The sequence below is a fragment of the Tigriopus californicus genome, chromosome 9, assembly GCF_007210705.1.
Source record: "Tigriopus californicus strain San Diego chromosome 9, Tcal_SD_v2.1, whole genome shotgun sequence".
In the NCBI taxonomy this organism is placed as follows: Eukaryota; Metazoa; Arthropoda; class Copepoda; order Harpacticoida; family Harpacticidae; genus Tigriopus; species Tigriopus californicus.
Genome location: NC_081448.1, coordinates 9,248,652 through 9,265,918, shown reverse-complemented (window position 1 = coordinate 9,265,918; position 17,267 = coordinate 9,248,652). Strand labels below are relative to the sequence as shown.

Here is a 17,267-nt window from a genome sequence, read left to right as displayed (position 1 = left end):
ATGAAATCGCATTGCCAAACTATCGTAAGTACATTTCGGGGTCAATGAAAACAATTGGAGTACCATTAGGGTTTTAACAGCTTCTCTTGGCTTAGTCAAAAAGGGATCTGCCTGTGATAGAGATTTGTCAGACGACTTCTTCTACTGCGTTTACTAGCATTGCAACTGCAACTACTACAACAACAACAACTACTACAACTACAATTACAACTGCATCCACTGCTACTTCTATTGCTAATGTTATGACTGAGGAAGACTCTCAATCGAGAACCAATGACGACTTAGCCGAAGCAGGAACTCAACCGCAAATTGGACCAAGCGAGATGAAACGACATTCCATTGCCATATTGGGCCGAACTCATGCGGGAGATTCAAGTATTTCTTTTGTTATGCAAGGTAAGGGAAATGAAGTCTTAGCAAGCTAACAGGTTTAATTGACTGTTTGTGTCTTATATAGGTATTTTGGAGTTCCTATCGAGCTCTCATAAGATTGCCCAAGATCTAAGGGAACATCTTGATTTTCACATATTTCCAATGCTCAACCCCGATGGGGTCTTTCTGGGCAATGCCAGGTAATTTCGATCCTCCATATGAAAGTTAGTAGTGCGGGCTCGGATAAAAGTATTTTTAGCTCAGTGTGATGCAATGTATATTGAGAGCTTTTCAGTTTCAATACGCAACAAGATATGGTTAAAGTTTAATATGTTCAGCGCTTTTATTGCACGAATATAAAGTTTACATTTGTGAGCCTCGAAGTGAACTTCCTTAATTTTGATGCACCAGCTTCGTGCAAAATATGCCTCAGAAGTATTGGGCTGGTTGCTCTACGTACATTGATTGCTGAAGTGTCCAAGTTCCATAAATCAAGTTCCTGAAAAATCTGCTGAACGATTGGTTTTGATGTGAATGCTTTAGCAGGGTGGTTATGATTTTTGACTAATTGTTTGCTCAAATGCGAAGACTTCTAGTTCCGGTTATCTTTGGTAAAACACCAAAGGAACAAATTTTCTTAAATAGCATCTTTGAAAGTAGCTCAGATTAGTAAATATATCTATCAATTAGGTTTTCAAAACTCTTATTCCTAGCAGGATGAATATACTAATCTGAGCTACTTTTAAAGATGATGCGTTAAAACAAAAGTTGCTGCTTTTTTGCTTTAACATTGAAAAATGCAACTAGATGTCTTCGCATTTGAGCAAATATTTAATCGGAAATCCTAACCACCTTGCTAGAGTATTCGCAACAAAATCAACCATGCAACACATTTTCAAGGAACTTTACTTTAGACTACTCAGGCTCTCCAGCAGTTAATGTAGAGCAACCAGTCCATTATACCTAAGCCATATTTTGCAGGAGCCTGGCGCATTCGCTAGCTAGACCCATTAGAGAGCGAACTAAGCTTTTTCAAAACATAAAATTTTCAACAAATCTCGGTTCCCTTTTGATGATCTGAATAAAAGGCAAAATCTGTGCTGCTTCTAAGCTAAAGCTCAATTCTACAGTAACTAATTTGATTCTGCTCTCTAATAATCACCTTAACAGCAATCATATTCTGAAAACAGACGAGTTCTAGTGGGCGTCTTCGATTTTGCAAAGTGTTCCCATTTGACAGGTTGAAAGGTGACTTGTCAAATCTGCCACTATTTTGAACGAACTTGGTAATTATTTCTGTTTGGAGTGATCAAGGAATAGTTGAACTAACATAGGGTTTCACTTGTCCCAAGTTCAGACCTGCTGCAATGACTGTTTGATTTCAAAACGTAATGGATTATTTTTGAATTCATGTGCTGAGTTGGACATGGGAGTTTGAATTTGGCGAGTCAAAGAGGAGTGCAGAAGTTATACCTTTGTTGGGCTTGCGTGTCTGTCTGCTTGTGATGCTTTTTTTTGGCTCAGATCATATAATCTATATGGTGTGTTTTTTTATCTTGCGGGCAGTGAAGCCTGCCGGTGTTTACCATTGGTGCTTGAAGGGAAGAAGATTACTTCCGATCCTTTCGTTGTGGAAGATATGGAAGAACGAAACTAAATATCTTGTTTTCACACCAGATTTGCCAAAGAATAGCTTAGATGTAGCCCCTCATAGTCTCATATCCCAGAGGACGAATTTAAAGCACGTTAGAGCTTTAGAGCCATCTATGCAAGATCAAATTTGCATGGTGCGTCTAAAGTAGACGTGCAGAAACACCAAAAGTGGTTATCGAGAAGCTCACCCCGAACAATGCCCAAAGCTGCCAAAACATGGGCTTAATCATTCAACAAAAAGAGATGTAGTTTTGATGATAATTTTATTAGTTTCTCCTAAATAGTGCTGGAAGTAAATAAAAAAAGATAAAGTCCAAGCTCAATCAGCTGGAATGCAACTCTTGCATCCTGTTCTGCATACTTGAGCGTGACTTGATTTGTATATTATGGAACCCGAATTCAATCTAAACGAACCTATTCAACGAATTTAGAATATCGCCAATTCGGGCCCTATGGACTCGAAATATCTTCAAAACAGTTGAAGAAGTGCAGCGCTCCTATACTAGATATACGTATATGAGAGGGAAAAGAAGAATCTAGACATTCACAGGAAAATCTCAGATTGAATAACTTGTCTTAGGATCTCAACTTCAGACTTACAACATTTTGATAGGCTGACAGTCTTAGCATATTGTAGGGGCATGAGCTTTCCATGACACTCACTAACTGCTCCTGGTTTGATCGAGGGCTACCTTTGCTCAAGCTTCTTGGTGGTTTTTAATTACAGCATGAGTTACTACGTTTTGATTGCTGAAATGGACGAACCTTCAATTATGCCCGAGAGCGAAGTAACAATTAATGATGTATGTGATATAGAGCTGGAATACCCCCCTCACTTGTGACACCCACCATCAGTAAGCACCAGTCTGAGTTAGAGACTAGTCTGAGTAAGAGAACTGTGGCAGAACGAACGAACACACCGACTGACTATAGCTTTGAAATGTTAAAAAACGAGCTCTGGGGAAACATTTCAAATGGAATATGTTTTGAGCCAAATTGTTCATCCAAATCAAAAGAGAAAATATTTACCATCATTGACTTCGCTCTTTTTGATGGTTAGTTACTACACGTGTGTAACTTCATTTTTAACCTCAGGACCACTCTTCTTGGTATGGATCTGAATCGTTGTTGGAACCTTGACAATCCTTATATCGTTGAAACCCAAACCATCAAAAAGTATATTCTACAACTAAGTGAGGTGATGAGTCCTTTTGTATTGTGCTGTTAGCAAAGCTTAAAGAGTTTGATCCGCAAATCTCCCTCGGCAGAACTCAACACTGGACTTCATAATGGATTTTTTCGGTAATACCACTTTGACTGGTATGTTTGTTCAGGGGAATGCCTCAGATTCCGTATATCGCTTTGAACGGCACATTGTTCTGCCCAAATTGATGGCTCAAAACTGTCCCGATTTCGAGACTGCCAACGTTATGTACAACGATGATCCGGAAAAAGCTGGGACAGCCCGCAGGTAAAACTGAACATAGAAAGGGAACCAACTTGTCCACTTACTTACTGCGTACTAATTCATTCAAAGGTTTTTCTGGTCAACCATCGGAGGGGAAACCAACGTTTATTCGGTGGAAGTTTCCCAACATGGATTCTCCTTAGAGGATGGAACAATTCAACCCTACTCAGAGGAAGATTGTAAGCGTTTCAAAATTTCACGAGATGCGGAGGGAATCGAAATCTTTAGAGATTAGTGAAGTTTATTCGAACAAGAGAGATTGCATCTCACATTCCCGGTCTTTTCTCAAGAGAACTTTTAAAAAGAATGCAGTTCACTTGTTAGCGATGACAAGGAAACCAAGTTGCTTTTAAACCCAAACAAACATTTCATCTCATTTCAGATCTGATTCACGGGCGTCGAATTATGAGATCCTTATGGGAATATTACAAAGTAACCGGAGTTATCAAGAACAACATTTCTGCCTTGGAGCTCTCAGGCAGAACCGATGCCTGTTCTGAAAGTACAAAAGAATTAGGATTTTCACTAATAAGACTGCGAAACATATCTGAACAACGACAGATTTTTTCGTCTCTGGAATCTCTCAGCTCAGACTCTAGTCTTGGTTCCAATAAGGATGATCTCACCAAAGAAGCTGTTCTACATTCAAAGACTGATCTCAAAGACGATGACAATGGCTCCTCAGAGTGCAACCAACGGCTCATGTTCAATGAAAATATTCGTCTCAGGGACATAAGCTCGTGGAAAGAAGACTATGAACGAAATGAAGGACTCGATTCTCATCGCATTTGCCCCAAGAGCAACACAAGTAGGATGTTATCTGAGGATTTTCGAGTCACACATGTTCCACGGCTGGCAGTGATTGGCAAGCCCTTAACCACAGGACACGAGAGCTCAGACTTGGCATTTTCTCCTGAAAACGGTCCAAATATGGAACAAATTGAACGAGAATCCCTAAGACCAAATTCAAGAACTGGGATGCAATCCAATATGGGTCCACAAGACGGCTTCATGCAGATTTCCTCGTTAGGAGTGGGGAAAGGAACCGATTCACTGACAGTCCCCTCTGAAGAATACAACCTGAACCTTGGACAGCTTCAGTATAAAAGTGTGGGCGGAGGCGGAAAAGTGGTGACCACTTTTAAAGGGTCAAATTTCAAGAAACCCACGACACCTACAGAGAATCGAGCACACCATTTGGACATTTACATCAAACCGATCAGCTTGCAAAAGGCAGAGCGAACCGACATGGTGCAAGCGGAACAAAAGCCCGTTTTGAATAGAAAGCGGAGTAAGAAAAGGAAGAAACCATCATCAAAGGCATTTCATCCAGATATTATTGTGTCTGACACTCAGTAACGGTATTTTGCGATGAATTTGAAACATAAGCTGAAAATATGATCATGCGTTGACCCACGAGACGAACTGAAAATCAAGCCTGCTCCTCACTCAAAGGCAGGGTAGTAATAACGAGGTCTATCAAAAATAGAAGAGGGTAAGATGTCATAATGTATTCTGAATAATAAGAATGCATGTATTGATTGGCATTAATAGCTTAACTTAATAACTTAAGGTGTGTGTTACTTTTTCTATGAACCAAAGCGGAAGGTTTTGAATCAAATTGCTTAAGACTCTCACACAATGATGGAACTGATTTTAGTGACCGCTCCTAGACCATGATATCAGGATGCTTCAAAACATGATTTTCAATTAGAAGTCAAAGAAATATGTGCCTACATCAAAATTCAATTTTGCGTTGATGTTAAGGCAAGACTAAATTTCTTAGCCCAAACAGCACCAAGATCGTGAAAAACAATAATCAAGCAATACTTGTCTTAAAACTACCATGATACATGAATAATCAAACACATCAAAAGCATTTTTTCACCTTTTTATTACTTGTAATAAAGTTTCGAGAATTTGGGTGGCAGGAAATCTTTCATTGGCTTGAGTATGTTTCCATAATTTAAAGACTTGAGGTACAAATTACTAGCATTTTTCTAAGGATCAAGAAATTCTTAGGACAACTTTACACTGGGATGGAAAACCGAGATTGAATCCGATTTGAGGATTGAAGTGGGACTAGTGCTGGGGTGAGTCCAGCAGAGAACTCGAGTCTGTCACTGTACTCAAGTCGATCAAAAAGGCTCATACACCAAAAACTCGCCCCAGCACTAGTCCTAATTCAATCTTCAAACCGGATTCAATCTCGAGCTGGATTCTTCGTTGATCAGCTTACCCCTCTCGTCTCACCATTGAGACGACTGCCACAGTGGTTCAAAAGCCTTTTTGAATTCCAACAGAAATATCCAAGCAAATCTTGTTAACTAATAGCCATATGCGCGACAAATTTGAGCCAGACTTCAATAAATCAATCACGTCAAAATAACTTCTTATGGTTTTTATAAGGAAGAAGACTGTTGAGATGGATATGCGCATTTCTCTCAATACCTGATAAGCTTTTTTGACCACCGTGGTGAGACGGGTGAGACGAGACGAGAGGAGACGACCGTGTCCAAGAATCCAGCTTCGGTTTTCCATCCTAGTGTAAAGCCGCCCTTAGTGTCTTTCAGTCATGACAGCCCGTGTTATTTTTGCACACCTTCAGTAATCAGTAACAATCACTTCTAGGCAAAATTAATCTTCTTGCCCAAACCTTTCGGTTGTGTGAGAGTTTTAGCCATTATGCAAATATTTGCCAGCTGGATTGCGTTTTATTGTCCCCATTGTTAAAGAGGTTGAAGAAGTTACATGATGAGGTAACATTCCTGAAACATTTGCTTTTATTGGCTGGGTCAGTAATTGTAACAAGCAATGTCAAAATATCTTGACGAGGAATGGTTGGGCTTGGCCAAAGGAACGCGCATTGTAATCTTTTCCTTTTGATCGAGGAACGACTAAAACCCTGGTCAAAAGATCAAAACATGATTGTTGCTTAAGCTTTATTCAACGCCAAAAGAGGCTTTTACATCCATGAGATAGAGCAGGGACTCTGATAGAGGGCGCATGGGATGTGAGAAACTGAGGTTCCGAGAGGGTACACTGACTTTACATTTCAAAATGATAATATGGGTGCAACCGGTGCAACCGGTGCAACCAGTGTAACCCACAACGTGATCAATCGCTCGTTTACTTAAAAAACGACTTCTTCCGAGCCGCAGCGTGTACAAATGGCTGAAATAGTGGGTGGATGTGTGATAGCACCCAAATTTACTCATACGTACAGATTGAGCATTCGTCCAGGTCATGGACTAGAACATGTTTCGGGCTTGCCAAACTACGAGCTTAGTTTACTCCCCCTTTCCCTGCCTCCTCTTGGAAGTCAAGAACCAAGATGCCACCCATATCCATATGCTCCGTGGGAGGGAGCCGCTCAAAAGATATTGAACTGTGAGCCTGAGGCCAATAGCGACCATGTCCACCCATTCCCGGCCGGTTTTGAGAAAGACCGGCAAATTGGCACTGGTACCCGCTACCCACCCAATGAGCGATGCACTGGAAGTCATGGGTGCATGCAGCAGCACTCTTGGAGCGGGAAAGAGATCGAGAGAAAAGACCCTCGAAATCCCAACCAGCAGGAGGAAGAAGGTACATGGATATACATACGTATGCAGCCAAAGAGGAACAACTCGCTAGCTCGATCGAAGCCTGGGCTTGAAAGAGCCATAGGGAAGGAGGCGGAAGGAGAGGAAGAACAACATGGCGAGGGAGAAAAGGGAGGGGAGGAGGAAGAGGAGGAAGAAGAAGGCATTGAAGACCAGGAAAGATTGAAGCAAAAGGCTGGCTGGTCGGATTATCGATCCGACCGACGATGATGAACAAACAGAGAAAGGAAAGAGTCAAGCTGAGCGGATGGAGCAGGAGTACGAGTCAAAATCTATCATAACAAGTGGATGATGTCAAAGACACTTTGAAGGAAAACCCACTAACTCGAAACAGAGCACTTTGCAAATACATGACCCCAGATATGTACGCCAAAGGCAAGGGCTCCACAGCCCCTTCCGACGCTCAGGCCAGAGAAAAGTAAGTCAATCAATTATTGGTCTACTCTCATCCTCAGCATGCCACATCCATCCATGGACAAATATCACGATCTCGATTTATTTTTAGGTTGGCGCTGTATGTCTACGAATATCTGTTGCACGCCGGAGCGCAAAAGGCTGCTCAAACATTTTTGAATGAGGTAGGTTCTCATTTGTTTGAATTTAAAGCGAACACTCGAGTTTGTCTCAAGAACAAAATTGTTAGTTTGAACTTACCACCTTTTGTCATAGATTCGATGGGAGAAGAACATAACCTTAGGCGAACCCCCGGGTTTCCTTCACTCATGGTGGTGGTGAGTATTGAACATTCTTGAAGAATGACCTTCTTAAAAAATGAGTGTAAACCAAGATTGACCAAATTCAACTTTCAGCGTGTTCTGGGATCTGTATTGTGCAGCACCGGAGAGACGGGATTCTTGCGATCACAGTAGTGAGGCCAAAGCCTTTCATGACTACGTAAGTTTTGATGCTTTGACTAATTGCTTGTGGCTACATTTCTTTCTAATTCCTGACTCTAGGGATTCGTCAATTCAGGATATAGTGTCAATGGGATGCCTCCGGTAATTCATAGAACATACGATTTAATGTGGGGGTGAATAGTCATTAACGAATTATCAAATGTTTAATAATAGCACCCAGGCCAGCCCCTCTTACCTAGTGGAATGGATCCTAATCGACCTCCAGGTAAGAACAATTCAAATTCAAATTTGTTTAGCACCAAGAATTGTGATTGAAGAGCCAGCTATTTATCCAGGACCGAGGATGACCCCTCCAAGAGGACCCGGCCCTATGGGCCCCATGGGCCCATATGGACCTATGAGAGGTCCACCACCTGGTCCACCCTTGCCACCCATGGGATCTCGCGCTCCGTGGCCTCCCACCTCCGTTGTGAGTAAAAGTAAACAATGATGTTACTATTCAGCCGTGCTCAATGTCATATCGAATTTCCAGCCAGGTATGTCTCCGGGATATCCAGGGCCTCCTGGCCCCCCAGGACCTCCAGGTAAGAGTATTTCTATTGCCTTTTTAGGATTGAAAGAGGTCCACGCCACGTCTCAGAAATGAAGTAAAATTCGTTATAGGTGACGGAATGTACTCCATGATGAAACCAACACCGGGGGGACCTATTCCGGTAAGCTCCTGACATTGGACTTACCAGGGGTAACGAAAGGATCATGATTTTGAGCTTGTTTCTGAACAGGACATGTGCGGCCCACCAGATGGAATGGGTCCCGGCGGAGGAGGGCCCATGGGTCCAGGAGGAGGTCCTCCTAACGGTGGCCCTGATAACCTTGATAACCTCAAAACCTCTCCTGGCCATGGTCCCGGTACACCAAGAGAAGATTCTGGGGGGAACAATTCTACCGGCAGTGGAGGTGGGGGAGGATCTGGCGGATCAGGGGGAGGGGGAAGTGGGATAGGCGAATTCGGAATGGGCGGGTATGGGCCTTCATCAGGGCCTGGTGGGAGCACCGGAAGCGGGAGTGGTCCTAGTGGAGGTGGTGGAGGCGAAAACGTGAGTGTTCTGTTGTAACATTTCCTGGATTATTTGTTATGCATGGAAATGTATACCAAGATTTGCTTAAAGGTACACAACGAATCTGCGGCAATCCTAAAAATCAAGGAGAGTATGCAGGAAGAGGCGAAACGGTTTGAAAAGGACTCGGATCATCCTGATTACTTCATGCAATAGGTGTGCCCAAGGACCTATCCACTCGTCTAATCAGATTGCACTTCATTTGTACAAGCAAAAGTATCTCATGTCAAACACGTATCCATGTTCCCGATGTGTCATCGTCCTATTTTATCCTCCCAAGCTGTCATTAAACAATAATGTACGTAATCATTTATTGTCTCAGTAACTGATCTCGAATATTAGACACACACACACACATATCGACGACAAGAAGCATATTTTCTACTCACTTTGTCAAAAGACGAGTTTTGAAGTTGGAAATGGCTCGAATCACGTCGTCTCGACCCATGGACATGGTTTCCAACGCATTCAAGGATTCCAAGCTTTTAGCAACAAAGGCAGCTTGGGCAGCTTCAAAAAACATGCCAAATTCGGCGTAGGTATCAAAGCGTTCATTTGGACTGAGAAATTCGTCGTTCAGGAACTCTTTTGCTTGGGCGTCACCACCGAATTCTCGAACTAACCGAACGATGGAAACAGTGGATAGAGGCTGTCGCTTCTGTTTGGCCAGTTTCTTGATTTCAGGCCATTTCTGAGTTTTGGCTAATGCTTTGACGCGGAAGAACATGTATCGTTTGTCACTCATCTTGAAATCATTCCGCAACTTATCGGCCAGCTTCGTCTCGTTGGACGTCAATAAATCGAAAATTGTTTGATTTAACGTTTTCCCTACTAGCGTCTGTTGAACCTTGTCCTCGAGAACGCTCTGCTGCTTCAAAAGCTTTTGGTTTTCTTCAGCCATGTTGGCGTATCCCTCCATCTTGCACTTTCTCCAATTTTCTACGGCATTATGTAGATGGGATAATCGTTGATCCATCGTTCCAGAATCGTAAGCTCGCTTGAACGAGAACTGAGCCAAGGACGTAAAATCGTCCTCTTGGATAAACCACTCCTCCAGAGCCTCAGGATCGTTATCGGCACAAAAACCAACGTAAAGAACTTTAGCCAATGGGAATTTTCGAATGAGAAAACTAAACCGGGCCGAATCCAGAGTTCGACGGACATGCAGAATAACCGTGAAGGCCAAGTCGCGATTACCACTGTTTAAGGCTTTCATAAGAGCCGTGGACTCTTTGCCCAACTTGACCAATAATGGGACTTGTTTGCTGATCCGGGTCTCATGCTCCAAAAGTTTGACGGCCAATTCCTTCTTGCCACTTTCAGCGGCTTTGGCTGCAATATCACAGTATGAAATCTGGGATTGGCTGCCCAATCGTTGGCTGATATCTCGAGCCACTTGGTTATCCTCTTCGCCATCTTTGCTTACTTTATAACAAGCCCAATGGGCTAGGACCCGACATTCGCCTAAATGCTGGGGTAGTTTGAGGGCATTGCAGAGTTGAAAAGCCAGCGCATAAAGCCTTTGGGACAACAAGCGATCAATCACGACTTCGGGAGTTAAATGATTATACTGGTCAATTGTCAATGGGATTCCCACCTTGTAGTTTCTCAGAGCATTGAGCACCCGCAAAGTGACGCACATATGAGTGAATTTATCTGAGGTGGAACTGGCCCCTTTCAGGAACGATTTCCCGAACTGCGCCGCACGGAGCATTTCCTTTTGGAGCAAAGGGTCGAACAGGTACGTGGCACACTCGATGCAATTCAAAACGGCCTCTTCCAATTGGGCTTCGACCAATTTGACGTAATCGTTGGCCTTGTGACTTCGATGATAGAATTCGTCCGTAGCCAAACGGAGCATGGCGCCCGGACCTACACTGCCGATGCTGAAGGTGTCTAGCAGCGGATCGGGGACTTGGTGGATAAATTCTTGCCCGCTCAAGCTCATCACCCGGATACCGTCGAGTTCGGGCACGGCCGTCAGGTAGTTAGTCAGAAACAAGTCCTCTTGCTGGCCTTCAATCGTGACTAAATGACACATGACAGCATTTTTATCAAAACCTATGACGGCTTTGTCGGCGCACCAAACAATGTCCATCCCACCCATCGCTGCCTTCGTCATCTGGGCATGACAGAACTTGGTTTCCAAGGTGCCCAACCACAATCGGCCATCCTCAAAGGACACGGCGAATTGCTCGCCACTCACGCTGACGGCGATTTGTTGCACATTACCTTTAGGCACGGCATCCGTAGTACATGCCGCCACAAATTGTTCATTGGGTGATATGACCCGCACCTCACTGCCATGGGCCACGAGAATGCGAGCTTGTCGATCATCGGTCAACACGCTCCAAGCTCGAGGTTGAACCTCCGTGGACAGATCCAGATCCACCATCTTCCTAACTCTGGGTTCCACGATGTTATTCACCACAAAGAAACGTTTGGCCGTGGTGAGCACGGCGATGCCCGTTCCAAAGGCCGTATTGAAGACACGTGCGCTCGTGATCTTGAGGTCTTTGGCCTCGGGTCCCATGGTGAAGGCGCTCGTCAATTCGCCCAAGATGGAGAACACGAACACGGATCCGTCTTCGGTGACGAGAACGGCTTCCTGACGGTTGGACCAGCCCATGGCTATGACGCGGCCGTTCTTCCATTTCCAATGGGCCAATTCACCCCCCGAGGCTCGGAAGACGTGGACAAAGCCCTCGGCTAGCGTCAGAATGGGCCCACCCCAGGCTCCGCCCACCAGGTGTTCGACGCCCACCATGGATTCACACCAGGCTGAGGAGTAGATGTCGGAGCGAGTGAAGGTGAACGAACCCAAGGGAATCCATTGGGCCGAGATCTCCGTCATGCTCGATCCGTTGATGGGATGCCAAAACGATCCAATCCGATCCGTTCCGGTTTCTTCGAGAGTCTTGTGGACAAGTGCTTTTAGACTCTCTCCTGACCATGAATCATGGCCCACCATTCACCGATGCTGAAGAATCAAGAGAGGTGTTTCTTGTTTTCATTTGTGCACACGAAAAAGCAGAGTGAAACAAGCACAACCACGCAACTTATGAGTAAAGAATCACTATACCTCTCTACAGAGTTGACAAATTACCGGAGTCCAACGGCTTCCAATCTCGAATTTCTTACGGATTTTATTTAGATATCTTTGCTCGTAGTTCATATGTTGGCATATAGAATAGTGAGTGGACAATGCTTGACCGTGTATTTGGTATTTTGAGACTCTCTCCTAGGATTTTTGAAACATAATGGGCCGAAAGACCATTTTAACCCGCCCAAAGATGGTGGGGTTATCGTCAGGACTCACATTGGCTTATGGAGGAGAGGAGGATGAATAATCCATAATTGCCCGCTTGTTGGGGATTAGTTGTGCATTTATTACCCTCTTTCGAGAAAATGGTCAAGAACAAAATTATTACAAACCAGACCCAGTAGAGAGTTCATTTTCAGTCTGAAATCGTTTACTAGCCCTTTTCCCATTAGTTTTCAAGACTTTTTGAGTAAAACTTTATAATTAATCATTGACAATGCCAACCTGGGGAAGTCTCGGAAAAGGCTTTCAAGTTCAATGTTTTTGAAGTTTTGTCGATCTGGATCTGGAAACACTCAAATAATTCATGTAACTGTTGAGTATCGCCTTTAACATAGAAAACCACGGTGACCACATGACTCACTTGGGATACCTCTCGGTTGGGGTCCATTCGGCCCTAGAAAACGCTTGAGCGCCCCAAAAATTGGCTGCATCTTTCAATTGGCTTTTCTGGTCAAGGCAATACAATCAGGGACCGTACTCTTTTTATTCTTGAAAACCTCAAATTAAAGCCTTTTGGTTTCAAATAATCAGAATACGATCGGAACTTCTTGAACTTTATCCCTCCGGTTCGAAGATATGAAAAATATTTCAAGCAGCCTTTTCACATGCCTTTGGTACAATTAAACAGGCTCATCTTTGTGTTAGATAAAATGTTTATGTTGTTGAAAAAGACTTTCTTCCTTCATAATTTTGTCTTAGTGATTACTTGGCCCTCAAAATATTGTTTACTGACCCGGGTTCAGACGTATCTCTTCATCGTGACTCTATTACCGACTCAATTAACCGACTTTCAATTGATTCAAATTTCTTACAATCTCATTTGCTCACCAAAATAGGCCTCAATGAGTTCGTACTCCTTTCTCAGTTTTCAGATATATTTCAAAGTTTGAATTCAGTGGGGCAAAAAGTACATACGCTTCTACAACTTAGGTTGAAGTCGTGGGGAACGAACATTAATCCATGAAAACATGTTAGATTGTTCAATAAATAATACACTTTGTTGCTGTAAACGTGAACACGGTTTTTGAAGTCAAACGATCGACAAATTCATCGTTAGAACTGCGTGGATTTCGAACCTTTCTTGTCTTCCAAATTGTGACGGCCTAAAGAAGATAAATTAACGGCATCGGATTTTTGAGCTTGGATTTGACCATTCAGTAACGAAAACACCTCTTAGAGTTCGGCCATTCCCTAAAGCTAAAGTACTATGCATGGTTATGTTCTGAAGATGCTTTTATAGGGTTTACAGCTATGGAAGAGATCCACAAGTCTTGAAGCAAATTTTGTCTTATTTCCTCTCATTTTATCCCTGGAGAGGAGACCGTCCTTTTTTTGACTACTGAAATAATTTAAAAGTTCTTTTGCCCAAAAAGCCATGGCTTGAGGACCTAAACTATGTTTCACCTTCTGTAAAGAATCACTGACTTGAAAGGTCTTCTACATATGTACGTACATCTTCCCTTTAAAAGAAAAGAATTCAAATATTACAGACATCCGTGTATGTCAATGGATCAGGCAGTTCTCCTCAATGCTGAAGAGTTAGGCAGACCGTTGCAATATCATTTCATCTCCGTACCCATCTTGACGATACAATGTATTAACACATGATATTGATGACAATGACCTTAAGAATGCGACAGCGCATGCGTCATAAAAGACCAAGATAGTTCTGTTAGAATGTAAGCTTAAGTATTGGTATCAATAACTTTAAAAATTATGCCATTCATCTCCGTCGACGGACTCAACCTTTATATGCCATGACGATTTTTAAGTTTGAACGAATTGCATTTAATATGACTTTGACAACGTTGATGACATGCTCTTCGTGCCAGATCGATGGTAAGAATACGCGTACATATTTTGTCCTAGTTCTTAATTACGTATCAACCATGTTTGATTGCTTATTTTGAGTCGGAATCCATCTTACGTTCAAGCCAAATGGAACTTTATTGTCACCATTTTCAATTGATTATGGTTGATCTTGGTGAAAATTTCCCTTGATAGTGTAGCAATGACTAATGATTTGCTCACAAAGCAAAATATCATAACACGGTAATATGACATTGGGCTTAATCTCGTTTAAAAGCTCAGTGTAGATTTGTCTCATTTTGTCGGCGTTTTCGATTGTGAGCGATTTGGCCGTTTGCAAAGCAAATCGTCTCACATTCTCCACTTTCTTGCCCACTTTGCCTAATTGGAGTTCTTTTCTGCATCTCTGACACTTCTTGAGTGCGGTCGTTGGAGCGGGACTTTGGCAATGACGGCACTTGAAGGCAATTTCTCGTCCGCTCATTTCTTTGACGGTGGACCAATTTTCTCGACAAGCCCGACAATTGCAAATGAAGTGATATTGCTTGGCCAACTGAGTCTGACGCTCGGGCTTGGGAAGAGATTGGAAGAAATACCCATAGTTGTCTGTGATCTCTTCTCCCTTATTAATGTCCATCACGGCTCTCACGATACAAAGGGTTCCCTCGTTGTAGCGGAGTGTGTTGGGGTAGCAACTGTGATTCGAGAGACTCACATTGGCGTAAACAGCCCCTCCGAGCTCCAGCGATTGGAGACCCTTCTCGGCACCCCGAGTGAGCTCGCTCAATTCGTAGGCGTTACAAGAGCAGCTCATCATATGTCTCACCATTACCCCGCACACCTTGGGTAACAAGCTGCCGGGGTCATCATATCTCTTCGCGTTCCTCATCATCATGGTGGTGGTGGTGATGGGGAGACGTTCATCATGACTACCATCGTCAACACCACTATCAATAATGGTGCCAAAGAACTCGGCGAACTGAAGAAGATGACTTAGGTAAATAGAAGTCACACATCGACGGAATACTTCTCCTCCTTCTCGCTTCTCGTAGTTGGTGGCTTGCATGTAAACCGAAAAGTAGTCTTGAGAGTCGTAGCGGGGAGGGTCTAATTGAGTATCTCTCTCCTTGATGGTGCTCAAAATCCCCTCAAGCCCGGTCTTGATCAGAGTTCTATACACCAACGGAGCCATGGGTCCTAAGCAGGAGTCATGAATCAATTCTTCGAGGACTGCGCACTCCGCCCAATGATAGGCCTGGACAGAGGCTTCCAGACAATCTTTGGAGCAAAATTTGGCCTGAAACGAATGGTCAACGCCATCAAGAGAGGGGCATGAAAACGATAAGAGAAAACACATATCATCATAATAATTCATGGCACCGCTGCCATAACGAATGATTTGTCCTGAGGCGATTAGCGGGGTTTACCCAGTGAAATGCAAATCTGCGTCACTGCTTTGTTTTTCACACTTGACGAACGGGGAGGGGTTTAAAGGTGGGATTGGGCCTCACTTGACTCACCATCTGACAGCGAGTGCAAGTTTGAAAACCATTCTCAACCTCACACAACAATCGCCTCGAGCAATGGAAGCAGTAACGATCCAAGTAATCATAGTACAGATTATGAACGAAGGGCGATTCAGATATGAGCAATTCACCTGAAATGGGAGGAACCAGACCTGCGAGCATATTTTTGAGTTTTTTTCGAGCGGCCCACCATACAGTACACGACCAACAAGTGGCTGAACGTACGTACTACCTACAGTGGGTTATTATCTGAGCCGCAAAATGGATTGACTTATTCATGGACAAAAACAAACTCACCGGCCTGGATCTTGGATTGGGCTACGAGGGCTCTTCCTTTGCCCGGCAGGTCCTTCACCGCTAGCTGAGCGTGCATCTGTGGGAACTGAACACTTTTTGGATTGATCCACCATGGCTTGGAGGTCTTTTGACTTGGCTTGGCTTTGACCACGTTGGATCTCTTCAGGGGCTTCCTGGACTCGTTATAAGTGGCCATAAGTTTCTCGCTTTCGGCTTGAACGACCGGATTTCGACAAAGGTATCGAATTTTCTCCTCCACGTCTTGGATTTCATTGAACTCGTCGTAGGCCTCGTGATTTTGAGAAAAAAACATGCGCACATTTGCATAAAATTCACTAAAAAACACCTTCTTCCACGACGTCGCGTCACGATTGGGATGAACTGCCATTTTACTGAGGTTTGTTTTACGATAGTTTTAAGTCAAAGATAAGACGAAAAGCTGAGTATCTCTTGTTTTTCCGGACGATTCAGGTATGCAGGCAGACATTCACGCATTTTTAATTTGGCATCCAGCCAAAAATTCTAACCCTAAACACATTCTGGTCGGCCAGCTTTAACAAGTTCTCGCTCTCCATCGACGAGGCAAAGTTGAAGCCGAAAGGGTTTTCCGTCAAGTCCTTCTTGGGCATTGAACCAAACAGAATTATGTTGGAATTTCATTGGAGGGGCGAGGTTGACGTGGTCTAGATAAAAGAAACACAAACTTAAACCAATGGCCTCCATGGTTATCCAACTCGCCTCTTTACAAAGCCTACTAAAAGAAGGGGGAGAAGCGTTTCCTGTTTCTTTCGTGACTGAACTACAATCCCAACTCATGGCCATCCCACTTGTGACAAGTACAAAAACTCAATCAATTGGAAAATTGTAATTGCACTGGTTTTCACAAGCAATTGCTCATCACAGCAAAGGGTGTAGTACAATCCCAGCAAATTCAGATTCACCTCCCAAGTGTTGTTATCATTTCGCTTCTAGCCATGCTTTTACAAAATGATTCGAGTCCTCCTCACTCATCAAGAGTTCGTGGATGACAAAAACCAATCGACTCCAACGAAAACCAGAACTCACAAGTGTGACGTTGGGCCAAACATGAATAAGTGCCATGCATGTGTCCGCAACCAATTTTTGCACTCCTGAGCCACTCTTGAAGCACTGTGGTTTTTGAGTTGGAAGATTTGATGATTGATTGGCAGAAAAAACAAAGACATAAGAGATCTACCTCATCCGAGAATAATGGCAT

At 43.4% G+C, this 17,267-nt stretch overlaps 4 protein-coding genes across 6 annotated transcripts in view; 2 read left to right on the top strand and 2 right to left on the bottom strand.

The window, feature by feature from the left end:
* LOC131886859 (cytosolic carboxypeptidase 6-like) overlaps positions 1-5,409 on the top strand; it is an 11,559-nt gene extending 6,150 nt beyond the window's left edge. Inside the window, exons 6-11 of the mRNA XM_059235286.1 lie at positions 96-396; positions 458-572; positions 3,121-3,223; positions 3,294-3,496; positions 3,563-3,672; positions 3,876-5,409. Coding sequence (XP_059091269.1) covers positions 96-396; positions 458-572; positions 3,121-3,223; positions 3,294-3,496; positions 3,563-3,672; positions 3,876-4,852 — 1,809 coding nt within the window. The 3' untranslated portion in view covers positions 4,853-5,409. The remainder of the gene's footprint in view (positions 1-95; positions 397-457; positions 573-3,120; positions 3,224-3,293; positions 3,497-3,562; positions 3,673-3,875) is intronic.
* A 1,787-nt stretch (positions 5,410-7,196) lies between these two features.
* Positions 7,197-9,811, top strand: LOC131886868 (single-stranded DNA-binding protein 3-like). 3 transcript variants are annotated; one of them, XM_059235302.1, is made up of 11 exons: positions 7,197-7,516; positions 7,604-7,676; positions 7,768-7,829; positions 7,908-7,992; positions 8,055-8,096; positions 8,169-8,220; positions 8,291-8,424; positions 8,488-8,539; positions 8,604-8,668; positions 8,738-9,052; positions 9,113-9,811. In XM_059235302.1, exons 1-11 carry the CDS (start codon positions 7,449-7,451, stop codon positions 9,227-9,229), a joined length of 1,065 nt encoding a protein of 354 aa, XP_059091285.1. In that variant the 5' UTR covers positions 7,197-7,448; the 3' UTR covers positions 9,230-9,811. The 3 variants fall into 3 exon arrangements, with proteins under 3 accessions (XP_059091285.1, XP_059091287.1, XP_059091286.1); XM_059235304.1 differs by having other exon boundaries at positions 7,198-7,516; positions 8,619-8,668; XM_059235303.1 differs by having other exon boundaries at positions 7,199-7,516; positions 9,125-9,811.
* On the bottom strand, positions 9,371-11,973 carry LOC131886858 (vacuolar protein sorting-associated protein 16 homolog; the record flags this gene model as incomplete). The annotated part of the gene is given in 1 exon segment (XM_059235285.1): positions 9,371-11,973. A coding segment is annotated over 1 exon segment (2,469 nt). The 3' UTR covers positions 9,371-9,458.
* A 2,348-nt stretch (positions 11,974-14,321) lies between these two features.
* LOC131886862 (SET and MYND domain-containing protein 4-like) lies at positions 14,322-16,950 on the bottom strand. The gene is made up of 3 exons (XM_059235290.1): positions 16,031-16,950; positions 15,728-15,864; positions 14,322-15,504 (listed from the first exon to the last, which is right to left on the bottom strand). Exons 1-3 carry the CDS (start codon positions 16,416-16,418, stop codon positions 14,368-14,370), a joined length of 1,662 nt encoding a protein of 553 aa, XP_059091273.1. The 5' UTR covers positions 16,419-16,950; the 3' UTR covers positions 14,322-14,367.
* Positions 16,951-17,267: the final 317 nt, after the last annotated feature.